Source organism: Dissoconium aciculare (assembly GCF_010015565.1).
Source record: "Dissoconium aciculare CBS 342.82 unplaced genomic scaffold K489scaffold_12, whole genome shotgun sequence".
Classification (NCBI taxonomy): domain Eukaryota; kingdom Fungi; phylum Ascomycota; class Dothideomycetes; order Mycosphaerellales; family Dissoconiaceae; genus Dissoconium; species Dissoconium aciculare.
Window position 1 is genome coordinate 283,461 of NW_022984962.1, and position 15,670 is coordinate 299,130.

General features: G+C 53.1%; 8 protein-coding genes across 8 annotated transcripts; 3 read left to right on the forward strand and 5 right to left on the reverse strand.

The window, feature by feature from the left end:
* Window positions 1–34: 34 nt before the first annotated feature.
* Window positions 35–1,190, forward strand: K489DRAFT_324879 (disulfide isomerase; the record flags this gene model as incomplete). Its single annotated transcript, XM_033601792.1, has 2 exons — window positions 35–548; window positions 604–1,190. 2 exons carry the CDS (start codon window positions 35–37, stop codon window positions 1,188–1,190), a joined length of 1,101 nt encoding a protein of 366 aa, XP_033456826.1.
* Window positions 920–2,224, forward strand: K489DRAFT_58845 (uncharacterized protein). Its single transcript, XM_033608739.1, has 3 exons — window positions 920–1,529; window positions 1,615–1,688; window positions 1,747–2,224. The coding sequence occupies exons 1-3, from the start codon at window positions 1,246–1,248 to the stop codon at window positions 2,079–2,081; spliced, it is 693 nt and encodes a 230-aa protein (XP_033456827.1). The 5' UTR covers window positions 920–1,245; the 3' UTR covers window positions 2,082–2,224.
* A 197-nt stretch (window positions 2,225–2,421) lies between these two features.
* On the forward strand, window positions 2,422–3,493 carry K489DRAFT_383363 (replication factor A protein 3). The gene is made up of 3 exons (XM_033605586.1): window positions 2,422–2,673; window positions 2,778–2,886; window positions 2,975–3,493. Exons 1-3 carry the CDS (start codon window positions 2,527–2,529, stop codon window positions 3,046–3,048), a joined length of 330 nt encoding a protein of 109 aa, XP_033456828.1. The 5' UTR covers window positions 2,422–2,526; the 3' UTR covers window positions 3,049–3,493.
* Window positions 3,014–4,893, reverse strand: K489DRAFT_383364 (putative glutamine amidotransferase). Its single transcript, XM_033605587.1, has one exon. The coding sequence runs from the start codon at window positions 4,633–4,635 to the stop codon at window positions 3,439–3,441; it is 1,197 nt and encodes a 398-aa protein (XP_033456829.1). The 5' UTR covers window positions 4,636–4,893; the 3' UTR covers window positions 3,014–3,438.
* A 218-nt stretch (window positions 4,894–5,111) lies between these two features.
* Window positions 5,112–5,586, reverse strand: K489DRAFT_58885 (uncharacterized protein). Its single transcript, XM_033608740.1, has one exon. It carries the CDS (start codon window positions 5,444–5,446, stop codon window positions 5,165–5,167), a length of 282 nt encoding a protein of 93 aa, XP_033456830.1. The 5' UTR covers window positions 5,447–5,586; the 3' UTR covers window positions 5,112–5,164.
* Window positions 5,587–5,727: 141 nt separating this feature from the next.
* On the reverse strand, window positions 5,728–9,305 carry K489DRAFT_390463 (uncharacterized protein; the record flags this gene model as incomplete). Its single annotated transcript, XM_033606604.1, has 2 exons — window positions 5,728–9,137; window positions 9,209–9,305. The coding sequence occupies 2 exons, from the start codon at window positions 9,303–9,305 to the stop codon at window positions 5,728–5,730; spliced, it is 3,507 nt and encodes a 1,168-aa protein (XP_033456831.1).
* A 663-nt stretch (window positions 9,306–9,968) lies between these two features.
* K489DRAFT_58914 (uncharacterized protein) lies at window positions 9,969–10,394 on the reverse strand. Its single transcript, XM_033608741.1, has one exon. The coding sequence runs from the start codon at window positions 10,276–10,278 to the stop codon at window positions 10,057–10,059; it is 222 nt and encodes a 73-aa protein (XP_033456832.1). The 5' UTR covers window positions 10,279–10,394; the 3' UTR covers window positions 9,969–10,056.
* A 1,890-nt stretch (window positions 10,395–12,284) lies between these two features.
* Window positions 12,285–12,893, reverse strand: K489DRAFT_58928 (uncharacterized protein). The gene has a single exon (XM_033608742.1). It carries the CDS (start codon window positions 12,757–12,759, stop codon window positions 12,340–12,342), a length of 420 nt encoding a protein of 139 aa, XP_033456833.1. The 5' UTR covers window positions 12,760–12,893; the 3' UTR covers window positions 12,285–12,339.
* Between the last annotated feature and the right edge of the window lie 2,777 nt (window positions 12,894–15,670).

Consider the following 15,670-nt stretch of genomic DNA (forward strand, 5'->3'; position numbering starts at 1 on the left):
CTCACCAAACTCGTTTTTGGAGAATACCGCAATCATGGTCAGGCTTACATACTTCCTCACTTCAGCGCTCACCGTCCTCGGTGCTGTGGCTTCCAATGTCGTCGACCTCAACCCCTCCAACTTCGACGAGATCGTCCTGAAGTCTGGCAAGCCCGCCCTCGTCGAGTTCTTTGCACCATGGTGTGGTCACTGCAAGAACCTTGCGCCCGTGTATGAGGAGCTGGCCGACAGCTACGCCGCTTCCAAGGACAAGGTCACCATCGCCAAGGTCGATGCGGATCAGCACAAGTCCTTGGGCAAGGATTGGGGCATTTCGGGTTTCCCGACCATCAAGTACTTTGATGGCAAGAGCAAGGAGCCTGTCGACTACAACAGCGGTCGTGACTTGGAGAGTCTGCAAGCATACATCACTGAGCGAACCGGCGTCAAAGTCAAGGGCAAGAAGGCTCCGGCGAGCGCCGTGCAGATGTTGACCGACTCTACTTTCAACTCTTCCATTGGTGGCGCCAAGGACGCTTTCATTGCTTTCACCGCCCCGTGGTGCGGACGTAAGTTTTATTCGCTTCGCATATCCTGTACGAACGAGTACTGACATCAATGCAGACTGCAAGACTCTCGCTCCCACCTGGGAGAAGCTCGCCGCCGCGTTTGCGTCCGAGACTGGTGTTTTGGTCGGCAAGGTCGACTGCGACTCTCCTGGTTCCAAGGCTACCGCCGAGCAGATCGGTGTCAAGTCCTACCCAACCATCAAGTTCTTCCCCAAGGGTTCTACTGAGCCGGAGGCATACTCTGGTGGTCGCTCCGAGGATGATCTTGTCAACTACTTGAACGAGAAGGCTGGAACCTTCCGTCTTCCCGGAGGTGGTCTCAATACAGTTGCTGGTGTGATCCCTTCCCTTGACACTGTTGTCAGCAGCCTCAAGAGCGGTGGTGCGTCTGCCTACTCTGAGCTCGAGAAGGCTGCCGGCGCTCTCCAGGACAAGTACGCCGAGTACTACGTCAAGGTCAGCAAGAAGGCTCAGGCCAACGCCGACTATGTCAACAAGGAGTACACTCGTCTGCAGGGATTGATCAAGAAGGGTGGCCTCGCGCCGGAGAAGCTTGACGACCTCGTCAGCCGAAGCAACATCCTGAGCAAGTTCAAGGGCGACGTCGAGGAGACCATTGCGTCTATCAAGGAAGAGCTTTAGATGAGGAACCTTTATGATGTATATGCTAAGTAGTACCTACGCGTCACGATAGAACATGACAAAAAGTTTCTACCGCTCTGTTGACACCAGTGAAAGGCTGCATCGTGGAAGTCACGATGCTCCCGTGATGAGCTTAGCGTTCAGTAATCATATCCGTAGCATAGGCCCCCGTTGGCTCGTACCTGCCGCAATCAAGTGCTTTGCAGTCGCTTATTTTCGTTATGATATGATCGATACGCCAAATACCAAACAACGCGAACAGCATCCCACAAAGTCACGCATACTGTCTCGACAGCGCTCAGCCTCATACCGGAATACACAAGCTGATTGCATACGGCCGTGAGTCTTACCATCTATATGCTCGTCGCCAGTCGATGTAGATGCCATCCACGAAATCAAGTCATTCATAACTATGCAATCACAGCTTCGCGCAAGACTCAGAATACCGTAGACCGGATCCTCATCAGACTTACAACCTCTTCACGAATCATGACATTAGTACGCCAGAACTCCGCTTCATTTCCATGTCCGTCGCTGACTCTACTTCTATACACAGCGAACACCGCTCCTCTGCGTCCTCGCAGCCTTCATCCCTCCTCTCGCCGTCGTCATCGTTCGCGGCATCAGCGTGCAACTGGCGGTCAATTTCGTGCTGTTGTTTTTCGGGTGGTTTCCCGCTATGTGTCATGCTTGGTATATCACTATTGCAGGGACGTCGGGTCGAAAGAAGGCCTGAGTGAAACGTGGGTTGGGGATTGGGTATGGGGCACTGTCAATGGTTTGGTGATTGGTGGTTTTGAGGGGCCACGATCGCACAGGTTTTCGATTAGATTGCCGGCTTTAGCTATGCTATGGGCGGTGGAACGGTGTATCTGCAAGAAAGGATCGTAACAATTCATAAGTGTGATGAAGTCGAATGTAATGGAGTCCAAAATGGGAGGCGGAACCTCGAGGCCAATTGTGCCATTGTCGCGCATTTCATTGATTTAACAATAGCAAGGCGCATTTATGCAAGCAAACAAATGACTCTGGGATCGCCACGGAATCTGCTTTCTACAATAGAACGACGATCATTGATGCAAATAGATCATATTTTGTGTGTCCACATCTGAAATGTTCCAATACACTCTAATAATGACGCCCCGGGCAAACGGCCGTCCTACTGGTGCCTGGAAATTCCACCTGCAAGCACTCAAACACGCCCCGCGTCGACCCTAGAAAGGATCGCGTCTTCTTCATCGACCACACGCGCCACCAATCTTGCTGAGCACAGCATTTACACCTCACAAGAACTCACCACCCTACACATCGGACAAGACTAATTACACTACAAACAATGTCCGAATCAACGCCGCGTATCAACGCGCAGTACCTAGAACAATTCTCCCACCGGACCGTCCGCATCGTCGGCAAGGTTCGACAGCTGCGAGGCGAGCAGGCGACGATCGATGCGAGCGGGACAATCAATGTCCACCTGAACCGAGTGCGTTGATCTTTCTGAACTGAAGAAACGCTTCCAATGGGACTCTCTCGCGCGTTGCGAATCCCAGGAAATTGCTCTACTGACAATCATAATGTTGCTTCCAGGAATCACATCTGCAACTCAATCACGCCGTGGAGATCATTGGCAAAGTACAACAAGATCTGAGCGTGCGGGTCCTGTCGAGCACAGATCTGGGGCCTGAAGGCAGTGTTGGTGAGTAGACAGTGCCAGGTGAAGAAGGAACATTATGGATCGAGCGAGGCAGGTTGCAACGTTGCGGCTGACTTCCATGCTCTCACAGATTTTGCTGCGATCGATGCCGTTGTCGATGCGACACACCGGTACCACGAGATCTTCTATGAGAAGCAGGACTGAAGCAAAGTATGCACGGATGTATCACGTACTCCTCAGAAAGCACATGTCCTTGCTGGATTTCATTCGAAACGATTGACGGCCTACGATTTTGACGGTACCGAATCTCAGCTGCGGCGGCTCATGATGGTGCATCGAGCTGTGGACATTCGAATTGTTCTGTCGGGATGTCCCTGGTAACGCGAAGATCTGAAATCCGTCTGCGAGATGGAAAGAAACGCTTCACTCCCTCCCACACGATGGATAATAGCTTGCGCGTTGGTGACGCCACTCGAAACATTAGTCACATATATAAGTACAGTACACGTCCATCAACGTGCTTGGGCATCATACCACGAGCGAAGACCAGGCCCGGAGATGATCTATAGGAGCACCTGGCATTCGTTGCGTCCCTCAAGAAACGCTGATAGCAGTCTTTCTGAGCCCGCTTGTAAGATCGTCAACCGCAGCATTCCGCTCAATGGCTGTCTTGGAGCTCTCCTTTCCTGCAATGCCATCGCCAGTCGTTTGGCCCTTGTCGGCAGCAAATGCCGCGCTGCGTACAGCCGTAGATGTCATGTTGTAGAACTCATCGATGATGGGGTGAATTAGGACGTTCTGGTTATGGATCGTGAGGACGCTGTTGGTCGGCACAGTAACCCAGTTGTCCCGTTCGAATGTCAGCGGCTCGGAAGCCACCAAGACAATGTCGGCGCCTTTATCTCGGCGCTCCATCTTGTATTCGCCCTTGCCGATCTTGGTTTTTTCATTCGGTGTCGCCGATGGCTGCTCCGTCCAGTTCGTCCCGGAGCTGAAGAATAGGCTCGCGGCATCGTCCGTCTTGGACGACACGTAGCGTGTGGTGACCACACTTTTACCGTCCGTAATGGCGAAATTCAACAAACTTCTTACATCGACACCTTCCCGCGTTTCCGCAGGAATGGCCCGGATATAGCCATTGATCCGCTCAATGGTCTTGAGCATTGCCTTGCGCAAGTTCGTATGACCAAACCCGTCCCTCTGCCTCACGGGGTCGTCCGCATCCAATCCACAATCTCGATCCAACGAATCTAGGAACAACGCAAACGCCCACTCGCTGTCCGTCGAACCCTGCACGCCCTCAAACCACTTGTCGCCAATGTCCGCCACGAGGCGTCGCTTGACGCCCAGCTTCCAACCGCCAATGCCGCCGTTGTGCATCCACATGAGCGCACCACGTGAGAACGGATGGCAATTGCTATCGGCCAAAGCACCCTCGGTACTGGCGCGCACGTGGGCGAAGATCAGCGGCGAGACCGTCTTGGACGCCAAGCGCTCGAGGTTCCGGCAGTTCCACGCGGGAATCGTCGAGGTGAAAATGCAGGGCTCCGGTCCGAGATCGACGGGCTCGGATTCGATTAGTGAGCCTGGAGTTGAGACGCTTCGTCGCCTTGAGGGACCCGGCGCTGATGTGTAGTAGCCGACGCCGAAGCCGTCGCCGTTGTGCGGTCGGGTAACGTCGAGGCGTAGCCGAGAATCGTAACTTTGGGTCAAGATGCTGTGTGTTGGTGATGTGATGAGGTGTGAGAGAAGAATGGGCGAGTGCCCCGAGTAAATGAGGAAGCGACACATTGCTTGGGAATGTGAAGCTCTTGAACGTGGACAATCACTCGATGTTGTGACGTTTGTGTGGCCCACAATGTTAGGACGGGTTTGGCCTGTACGAAGCTTGGAACTTGGAGGCCGTGTGTTTGAAGGATTCTACTGATCTTGTCAAGGGTGGATACTTCGTGCTGATCAAGTCTATCAATTTTCGTGTGACTGGCACATATGTCGTGGTATTGGGCAGATCGACGATGTCGTAGATTCGTTGGCCTTGTTGTCTTTGGTGAAGATGGACGTTGACAAGGGAGAAGCTATGGCGATTAGGGTTCAGTTGAAAGCCAAGTGAACTGGAGGCCCATGGATCATAGAAAGCGCGCGCCAACAACCTCGTTGAAGATATAGATCACGTGCTCACCGCTTTACATAACGCGATTATACAGTGTTCATGTTACACAGCGGTGGATCATTGCACTCCAGCTGGAACGTCAATATGGAAACAAAGACCCCCTGGGCAGTTCGTAGAAACTTGATATGGCGGCTTGCGGAAACAGCCTTGTCAACTAAAATAAGCGTGACAACGAGATATAAACAAGAACAAGTATTCACAAAAAAGTTCAAAAACACCCTGGCTCCATAGAAGCCCTCCCTTCAAACGTTTCCCAAAACCCAGAGGACTTTTCCTTGTGATTCGAAAATCAGATATGCAATGCGCAAACCTCCCCAAAAACGCCAGTTTCACATAGAGGCGCAGACAAGTTGAAAACAATGAACGCCGTTGACCCAATGCAAGATCCAAGATCCAAGCCCCAAGCAACATCTCCGTGGACGATGCGCACATGATGGAGCCCCGGCGCCTTTTCCTTCGCCGCCTGATAAGTCTTCATTTTCCCTTCTCTTTCCAGATGTATTTTGAGTATGTCTTCTTCGCCAGAAGTTTGATGAGAGGATCGTAGGTATAATGATTGTAGATGTTCCAAGTCTCACAGCGTTGGCTTGTGAGAGCGACTCTTACTTTCTCGACGTCTTTCTGAGAAGACGGCCGATGTGTTGGTACAGGTGGTGGCTCAAGCCTTTGAGACCCGACGAAATGACTCTTCGCTGCGAGCAGAACCATGCTGCTCAGTTGGCCGTGAGAGAGGCTGCTGCCCGACGGTCGAGGTATTGCGCCTCGACTTCCAGCGCTTGAGCAATGACATGGGTGATCGGCCAAATGACAGCCTTCTCAAGCATCATAGCGATGACCCGAGTCAGCTTGCCAGCGGAGCCGTAACCGCTCAGGTCAACCTTATTGCGGCCTGGGTTGATGCCTGTCGATGATGGGTTGAAGTTGTTCATCTCGACAGCAAGCAGGTTCTCTTGGGCGAGACGCTTCTGTTCGAGTCTTTGACAGATGTCATCCATCTTGTGAAGGAGTTCAAGATCCTCGGCCTCAAGAAGCGCGACAGCAGGCATTTGAGAGAAATCAATGGCATCACGGCCGAGCATGCCGAGTTGTGGTCCCACGCGCTCCTGCACGGCCGAGACCCATTCCGACAGAACCTGAACACAGGCCAAGAAGCCAACGGCAGATTGGATGGGCAGCTCATGAGCAGCTTGGTCGGCATACGTGAGGTTGTACTGGCACGCGACGGTGAGTGAGTCCGCGGCGTAGAAAGCTGCTCTTCGCAGATGCTTCTCGCGGCGGGCGGACGCGTTGTCTGCAGGAGACTGCGGGTTTTGATTTGAGCTGGACTGATTGTATTTTGCGTCGTTGCCGTCATCCGATTTCGAATCGTTTTGGAAATGGAGGGCTTCCGTTCGGCTGGCGAGTTCGTTGGCCATCCTGTCGAAGTCGCGTTCTCTGAATGCCTCCTGTGTGGGACCAAGATCGACATAGAGCCGCACGAAAGCGAGGTCCAGAAGGGGAATACAGTCAGCTGCCAGAGGACCGAGACCAAAGGGGTTTGGTCGTTCAATCCGGTGATGGTCGTTGGCTTTCCAAGCGGCTTGCCATGCCTTCAGCGCGGGTGCGATGTTGCTCACCATGTCTTCCATTTGCTGTGCAGTGCAGTCGGTGTCGGCTTGACGATTCCGGGTTTCCCAAATGACATTGTGAAGAGCGCAGATGAGTATGAGGCAGCCGTATGTGCTAGGCTTTAGTTCCCCGTCGGTGTGCTGTCCGTTTGCTGATCGCTGTCCAGCAGAAAGCAGGTGGTTCAGAGCGTCTGTGAAAGGAATCTCCTGCTGTTGAGCAGCAGCTAGACCGCCTCGATTATGCCACTCCTGCGCACTCTCGGCGTTGTAGAGGTCTTCTTCGCAAGGCAGACACAGGTGGATCTCCGAGTTCATGATTGCTGGAGTCTGGTTGTATCCGATCAAGAGCAGGCTGGAAACGAAGTACATCGCCAGGAAGCAGCGCTTTCGCTCTTCTTTAGTCTTCCAATTGATCCACTGGGCGTGGAGGTAGGCATCCTGAGTAGGATGTCTTGCGAGGGGGTGACCATCCTCACCAGAGCCGGTCATATCAGCGCTGATGTCAAAATCGGCACTCATTGACTCAGTGACCTTGGCTGCACGCATGAGACCGATCAAGGACGAGATGTGTTGACTGGCGACCTCCGCAGCAAGCTTGTCACCACAATGATGACCATAGATGACATTGAGCAGGATGGCTTGAACGAGCCAAAGTGGAGGCAGTGCTTCTGGAGCTGCTTGTGCTCCAGAGCGGCCGTGTCGGGAGCTCATCTCGTTCTTACGTTTCTCCTCGAGATAGAGCGCAATCATCTTCTTGGCGGCGTCGAAGAGCTCCTTTGATGCTGGGTGATCGTACTCGTAGAGCGCACCGATGGCGGCCATGCTAAGAATCAAACATTTAGCGCCTCCGACGTTATGGTCCTTGCCCATGTTACCACTGGGTGAAGTGGCTCGTCCCACGGTGTTTTCAATGGAGTCGAACGAGAGTGACGCATAATGGACAACCGGCAAGTGGGGATGAGCGTATTGGATGAAGGCATCGATGTATCGCCGAATGTCTGCTGTGCTTGGGAGATTAGGGCCCGTCGACTGCGCCGATGGCCGACCGCCGCCCGAGAGCGGGGAGCTGACGCTGGGCTGAGAGTATTTGCGATACATATGCCCACCATAAACGGATGGTTGCGACAAGGTGTTGAGTAGGGCTTGTCGGGTGGACTCCGTGATAGAATCGGCCGAATGAGTTGTCATGGAACTCTTCCGTGCGCCGATTCCGCTTCCGTTCAATGATGCGGCAGACATGCTAGGGCTGTTGGAATCAAATTGGGAAAGCGGGTGTCCAAAGACGGATGTGGACTGACTTTGCATATTGTCCACGTGGGCCTGCTGTTGCAGATGCTGATGTTGCATGTGCTGCATATGCTGCTGCTGCGGTTGCATGTTGGGGTGGAGGTGCGTTTGACCCGCTGCTTGCATCATATGCTGCTGGAAGTAGGCATCGCCGTTAGCGGATTGATGAAGATGTGAAGGCGAAACGGTCTCGCCCATGACGCCAAGGTGAGAGAAGCCAGAGCCGAGCGTATCGAAACCACCTGGTGACAATAGAGGCTGGGCCGGACCTTCGGCCGGTGGCCATTGGAAGTCGATGGGTAGATTGGCATGGCTGTTGTTCAAGCTGTCGTTGAAATCAGCAGGACTGTCGCCGCTGCTGATGCGCGAAGGTGACGACTCCTCGAAAACTTCGGGATCATTCTCATGGCCACCTGCCATGTGCTGCATGTTCCAATCCCGCATCCATGAAAAGTCGTCACCGGGCGGCATGTGCTGCGCGAGGTTCGGGTCAAAGCCGAAAGGCATATTTGACGGCACGGGTACAACATCGCCGGCGTGCAGAGCGGCTGGGTTGATGGTGTGGTGCGGGTTGAACAGGTGATCAGCTTCAAAGCCACCAAAGTTGGTGGTCGGCGGTGCGGTCCGCAAAGAATTTGACATGTCACCTGGGTGGAGCTGCGTGTTGAGCTTGGGTAGGCCATGGAAGTTACCGTTGTGGGGAAGCTGGTGTGGCATGCCTCCAAAGTCGAAGTCCATGGAGGTCTGGAATGCATTCATGTGCATGCCGTTCGCAAGGTTTATCGGCAAATGATGAGGGTCGAAATGCACGAGATCGAGATGGCCGAGAGTGTTTGCTCGCGGCCTGACAGTGTTCATACCCATGTTTGCAGATCCTAGCACAAGATTTGCAGTCGAGTTTTTGCGGACGCGGTCGGCATTGCCAATTGCCGTCCCTGCGACGCTTTCGCGCCGGCCTACACGTGGTCGCGTAGGACCTCCGGTCATGTGCAACTTCTGTTGATGGCGCAAGAGCAGATCTCGACGGGCGAAGCACCGCGTGCACTCGGGACACTCAAAGGGTTTTTCTTTCGTGTGTGATCGTTCGTGTCGTTTGAGATGTTCAAGGCGAGCAAAGGAGCGACCGCAGGTAGTACATTGGTGTGGCCGCGGCTTGTCGGTCTTTGGTGGTGGGAATTGACCATTGCTGGCAGTAGCTTGCAGCGTGGTGGTGTTCGGTGCTGACTGACCTGTAGGTACGCTGTGTTAGTCGAGTCGCGCAGTGACAATGCTCGCAAGCGCTTTTGGAGTTGTTACATACCAACACTCAACACGCTCGGCGGCGAGCTGGAAGCTACCGTGTTGGATGTAGGCGACGCAACCTCGAGGTCATGTTGTGTTGCGACTTCGATATGCATTTTGAATCGGTCGTCAGGATGATCGCACAGAGCGGCTGTCCAAAGTGACCTGCCTGGCTTTCCGTGACGGGTAGCCGGTGCGTGACAGGCGTCAGATATAAGTCAACTGTTCAAATCTGACCTGCAGTTCGCATTGAGAAGCAGGATTTTCGTGGATTGATCGGCGACTACCAATTGTTGCAGCGAGGCGACCCTATTTTGTTATGAAGGAATGACAAAGTAGTCGTAGACGTCCAGATAATGATGTCGATGCGCGCATACACCGGGTTTCCCACCAGGAATATAATGGATCGATATGTTGAGTTGGTCGTACAATCAATGTGGGATGATTGATGCTAAGCGGTCGGACAGTCGAGTGTTGCACGGCAGCTAATTTCCCAAAACCTGGAGAAACGGAACGAAGCAATGACAATCGTAGATCCAAGGTTATTAAGGTATGTTGAGAGATGTTGAAAGATTCTCTCTACGTGGGCGAAGAGAGCGAAAGGAAGACGGTGTTGAGGTTGTTCTCCACGAAGCAGGGCAATCGTGGTAGTATGTAGAGAAAAGATTGGTCTACATGGCGAAAGTTCAAAAGCGTCCACTATAGTAGTCTACAGTAGTACATTGTCAACTCGCGGGATCAAGATCGTGAGGTGTGTGTGGGTGGGTGTGAGCGATGAGTGCGTCAAGAAGTGTGTGTGTGTCTGTGTGTGCGCGCGCGACGCTTGATGATAATCCCAGTCAAACGGCGGGAAAGTCTTTTTCCCAGCTAGGCCAAGTTGACTAGAGTACATGTAAAACTCGCACGATTCAATTGCGCACGAACCTGGCCTGCAGGCGACCACGCTACACACCACCTAGTGCAGTTGCAGGTGGTGGAGGAGGAAACGGAGGAGGAAGAGGACGAAGTGGGAATTAGTCCGGAGCAGTTGGTGGCAGGCCCACGGGCTTCAGCGGCAGCGGCAGCGGCGGCGCAGAGAGAGGTGGGCATCAACGACAACGACGACGACACAGAGGGAGAGGGCAATTTACGAATTACACTTTCGTGAATACAGGTACACTGTACACTGTACAGCTGCTACATCAAGACAGACAGGCACCGGCGCAGCACTTTAGACTTTCATACAAGCCCGTTTCTCCAGCTTTTCCGGGCAGTCTCATCCATCATCAACCACATGAATCTGGAGCCGAAATGATCAATGCGTCTTTGACTTTGCGCCAAGTCTGGTGGATACGGTGTGTGATGACAGACAGATGAAAAACCCAGACGTCGGATGACCTGCTTCCTTGATTACGGACTGACATAGAGACTCTCCTGGCTCCTGGGTGGCGCCGTCCTCATCATCAGACACAAGTGCGTCCGAGCACGAACGTCCGGGGTCCGGAGTCTGGGGTGAGAGTGGCCAAGGATGAAAAGGGAGCGAAAAAGCGACGGCGACCACCGTGACCATCCCAAGCGCCTCATCAGCCCTGTCTGCCGCTTGTCACGGCTTCATTAAACACGAGTAATGGCGATTGTTGTTGGTCGGCTCGATCAAGGGGTCTAATCTGCATGATGTAACTCCTGTATTTACAAACGTACCTAGTATTGTCCGTGAAACAAAAGACATCTGCGCGCACAAGTATTGATGGATGTGCGCCGCTGGCGACACAGCATGGAAGCGTGACTTCCGAGGTTTTGGGTAGGACTCGGCAGCGACATCGTGTGGGTGGATGGGTGGGTGAGTGGCAGAGACTTCCAAGCTCTTGTTCCTGTCTAATAATGTGTCTAGCATTTACTGCCATGTTGCCCTGGGAAGATCTTCATCAGCATGAATCGACGAAGTACTGTACAAGTGTAGATGTGTGTATTTTGACTTGCTTACACTCCCTCTCCCAATCTTCGTCGGACGTACTGTGCAGACACGGTCCAACTGGGATTTCCGAGTGCGCATAATGTGCTGCCGAATTCGTGCGAGAATTTGCGCCGCTCAGCACAGCAGGACTATCGTGAATGAGTTACCCGACGCAATTGCTCGCTGAGCTGCAATATCTTCAGTAGCAAATGTTGCACATCTACGTTGTGCATGCCATCTTGTGAATGCATCATCCTTGCATGATTCTAGCCAAGTAAAGTAGACACTGACGGACATGTTGAAGCGGCGGACCGGCGTGTTGGCTGACGGCAACCTCTGTCCGTGCCTGATCTGATCTCCCCGTCGCCTCGCCGCGCCCAATGCAGCGCAATCCACCCAGGCACCGAGCTGCCCAGATTGGTGGTAGCGGTGGCGGCGATCTTGGTTACTTGTCACGGATGTCGGAGCAGCATCTTGTCACTCTTGACCACGCATTTCGAGCCGTCCAGTGCCATTTGCCAATAGTGATGTGACGCTGCATCTCACATTTTTTGTATTCCTAATAAAATCAACCGAAACCCGGGGTCTGGGGAAGCCGTGCATACCTACCTACTAGGTAGGTACCTAGGTAGGTAGGCATCGGACTTTTGCGGACCTCACGGCTGAACCTTTTACTGTGGAGAAAGAAAATTGCAGGAGGGTAATGCGGCATCAACGCATCGTCCGGCCAATTGCAAATTCCCGCCGTGAGAGAGATTTCATTCTCGCATGATGCTAACGGCACCGTCCTTGAATATTTTCAGTAGTGTAATCGTGCGCATTAGAGCACTGTTCAGTTGATATACATTCTGAACCAATGCCCGAGAGTCCATTCACCGACATGGTCAAATCTCACCTGTACGTGCATCGCTTGAGAACATTTCTGTGTACAAAGTAACAGCGAATAACCAATTTAGCTGGCCTCGCCGCCAGTGCCGGATGACAGGACACACAGACCAACGTGAGACCTCACGCGATATGGCTCAAGGCGAGACGACACGACACGACACGCCCGAAACCTGGGGCGGGTTCCAGACGGTCGCCTCTGGGCCCATGCACCCGACTTAGGTCAAGTGACATACGACATCATATCATCCATTCTCACCGCGACCTTTCAGTCCGATCATCGCAAATTGAACGGAGACCTGGCGCATGACACGAAGACCGCCCTGGTATTATTAGCAATCTCCCCAGACGTCGTCACTACTGCAAGACATGGCTTGATTGCTGGCCAGGAGGGTTCTAAGCCTCAGACCCGCGTTGCATGGTAGAATTTCCCCATATTTGACTATGCTTGACAGCTGCACTGCTCTTCGCTCGATGACATATCGGAGGTGCAGACTGAAGGGTCGACATGTTGTAGGCGGTTGATGGCCGCTTGCGTTGAGTCTCGAGAATATGAGACAGACATGATTCAGACGGCCACACTGTGCCGGCGACAGCATTGGTGGTGGTGGTATTGACCATCCATTATGCTCGTTTCCAATATATCTCTGACAACCACGATGACAAGAAGGGTGGCCAGATACACTGGCGCAGGGGTCTCTGTCTTCGCGAGAAGCCCTAGCGCCCACGTCGCCCGCCCTTTCCGCTCCCATGCTGATCGCTACAAGGTGAATGCGTCAGTAGCGTCGGCCAAGCAATGCAGGTCGAGCAAGAGGCATTTGATGCGCAATGCTTCTGCTCGGGAGCCGCTGTCCAATTCTGCCGGTTAATCATCGGTGCAAAAGCCGGACTGCCAGCCCCGAGTCTGCTCCACCGAAAATGAGAACCATGACTTGTACTGCAAATTGTTCATGCAGCCGATACAGGACGGTGCTCATTCCAAAAAGCTTGAGCGATGAGGAGTACTCAGGCGACAGACCATGACCAGGTACGAGGTCTACAAGAGAATCCTGCGAAGCCATCGCCGTTACAATAGGACAATCTCTTTGTCATCTTGTCTCAGTCAGTTAGACTGGTGGATCTCCGGGTCATCCGGTAGCCTGCTGGCATTCGCTGCCGATCCTGGCTTGGTATCCTCTACTTCGTCCCCGGACATTGTGTCCTTGCGGCGTCAGTGGTAGCAGTCGCAAATCCTAGCAGGGCCTACGAGCATTGCCAAACTGCCAAGCTCCATTTGCGAGCAGCTGATGTGGAGTGGCCGAAATGCCGCCATCTGTGATCAGGATATCAGGGTCACCGTCGACATCGTGCGCATCCAGAATGCTCGGTGGCGAGACTGGTCAGCCTTCGGTGACGGTTGTGTACTCAGGCACACGGAGATTGAAGCTGCAAGTAATCATCTTGCCCTACGAACCGTTGTGATCTGAGGCAAAGCGGCCCATCATCGAGGATCCTGCCGTCGTCTCGAATCACCAACTCTCTGATGTGAAACTGAATTGAACCTGCATATTGAGTAATTAAAATCCACAGCATAAGTATCACCGCCGTTGACCCGCGACAAGAATGACCGTTAATTACAGCCTCATCATCAGCGTCGTCTGCTCATGTGGCGTTTCAAGCCCTTGCACAAATTGCGGTCCTCTGGCTGCGATGACCTCATCCAATTTAGAGGCGGCTCTTAGTCTCCGCCATCTCATCAGATCCATGTATGGAGGGACGGGACAACGGAAGTTGATATTTCGTGTTCATCTCGGATGACCGTTTTGCATCGTCACAAGCTGCACCGTTTCATAACGGGGTGGTTTGACATAGATGGAATTCGGGTTGCGGTGATTGGCTTCGCAGACGTAAAAACCAGGAATGATGGAAATTACTTCACATTGGTCCCAAACCTGACTTGAGTCAGGTTTCAGAGGCGCACGGGCTTAGGCCGGACAAACACGTGACCTAGCTGCCGATAGCAATCTCAAGTACATTTCATCACGGAGTATCAATCTCGGACGGCAATTTCTCCGAACACAACCTCATTGAATTTGACAATATCTCACGCACCCGAATGAGATACGACTCAGCAAGTGCTCCAGAAGCGGATACACACTGTCGCAATATCGACTACTGGAGGAGGGAAACATGCGCGCGCTATTTCCTGAGAAAATCTGGGGCAATGCAGGCCATCGTTAGTCGCAGCAGATCCGAGCCCGTTGAATGCCCAGCCACCTGATCGATTGGCTTCTGCCATCTTCAACCCTAGAGCAACCTTGTAATCTGGCCGAGCTAGGAGCTCAATCCAGGCCGGGGCCTGAAGCGACGAGGACCGGCGAGCACGGCGTCAGACGCTTGGGCATCTTCGTGCGTGTGCTCGTCCGCCGATGAGAAAGTCGCCGCTGGCCTGCCGCTTCTCCCGGAGCTTGATAAATTAATCCCTACGCATCTGGGCACCCGTGCAATCGTCAGCGTAGTGAGTGCGCGCCCAGAGGATGACGCTGGCAGCAGAATCTTGGCTTTAAAGTCGAATGCAACGATCTGCTGGGCAGGGAGGTAGAATTCCGGACGGAAGCCGGTCACATCGGAAACGTCCAGCTCATAATTTCACAACATTCGCCTACGCATTGCCCTGGTGCCGAAGTTGAGCAGCACCCGCAATACAATCGGGTTTGACGCCTTTCCTGCGGCTCCTTCTTAGCACGTCTTCACATGAATTACTCCAGCATTTTCGTCGGAGCAGAACCTCGGGCGAAAGTAAGACGCAGTGCAGTGGCGCTTCGACTATTGGTGCAAGGTCTGCTGCTAGGTCCCTCTGTGCATGCCGGCATCCTGCTAGACCTGGGAGGAACGTAGAGTATTACAGGCGTGCTATTGCTGCTTCTGTGCTCCTGCCCAGGCACCATAATCCTTATGAGTCGATGATTTTGAGGCGGGTACTGGAATACATACGTGACTTTCTTTTGCTGCATGTTGCATCTCTCGGCCGGTTCAGGCACCCACTCATATAATCTGCAGACAATGGTACATGTCGCCTTTGCTCGCTAATGATTCTTGTTGTCGGCCACGTGCGCAGCGTCCTCTGATGCACGGCGCTGCAATCCACAGTATGAAACAAATCGGTATTTTGGTTCTTGGGGTGATATAGTGCGTGCTTCGTCTACTATCTAAGGGCCTTCCTGTCTCTGAAGCTTCGAGATTGATAATATAAGTTTCAATATGACACAGCCTGAGCAATTTCTACTCTAGCTCCTCAGGGTAGGCGCTGATTGCGACTCCACATGCCTTGCAAAGCCGTCGCTATAAAGTTCGTGAGCGGCAACGTAGCGCCTCGACCTCAATGGGGCTTGTTCGTCGACGATCATTGACCACATATGTAGCAGCTGACTTGTGACACATTCGCCGCGATGCTGACTGGAGCCTTCAAGACGCAATTTGGTGGTACTGTACCTTTGCGAGGAAGCGTGACCATGTTCAGAGCAGGGATTACGAAGCCGTGCGTTGCAGATGCGCATGGGTAAGCGACGCCGTGAATTTCCAGGTTTACAGTCGACAACACCATCTTTCGCCAACATTTGAGCAATCACAACGCATGCATATCACACTCACTTCAGGGCCTCGCGCAAGCAACACAGCTGCGCA

Coding starts and splice junctions, on each gene's coding strand:
- K489DRAFT_58845 (XM_033608739.1), top strand. CDS start 1,246: ATGACAAAAAGTTTCTACCGCTCTGTTGACACCAGTGAAAGGCTGCAT. Junction 1,530..1,614: donor CAAGCTGATTGCATACGGCC/GTGAGTCTTACC, acceptor ATGCAATCACAG/CTTCGCGCAAGACTCAGAAT. Junction 1,689..1,746: donor CTTCACGAATCATGACATTA/GTACGCCAGAAC, acceptor TTCTATACACAG/CGAACACCGCTCCTCTGCGT.
- K489DRAFT_383363 (XM_033605586.1), top strand. CDS start 2,527: ATGTCCGAATCAACGCCGCGTATCAACGCGCAGTACCTAGAACAATTC. Junction 2,674..2,777: donor TCAATGTCCACCTGAACCGA/GTGCGTTGATCT, acceptor TGTTGCTTCCAG/GAATCACATCTGCAACTCAA. Junction 2,887..2,974: donor GGGGCCTGAAGGCAGTGTTG/GTGAGTAGACAG, acceptor ATGCTCTCACAG/ATTTTGCTGCGATCGATGCC.
- K489DRAFT_383364 (XM_033605587.1), bottom strand. CDS start 4,635: ATGTGTCGCTTCCTCATTTACTCGGGGCACTCGCCCATTCTTCTCTCA.
- K489DRAFT_58885 (XM_033608740.1), bottom strand. CDS start 5,446: ATGTGCGCATCGTCCACGGAGATGTTGCTTGGGGCTTGGATCTTGGAT.
- K489DRAFT_58914 (XM_033608741.1), bottom strand. CDS start 10,278: ATGCCCACCTCTCTCTGCGCCGCCGCTGCCGCTGCCGCTGAAGCCCGT.
- K489DRAFT_58928 (XM_033608742.1), bottom strand. CDS start 12,759: ATGGGAGCGGAAAGGGCGGGCGACGTGGGCGCTAGGGCTTCTCGCGAA.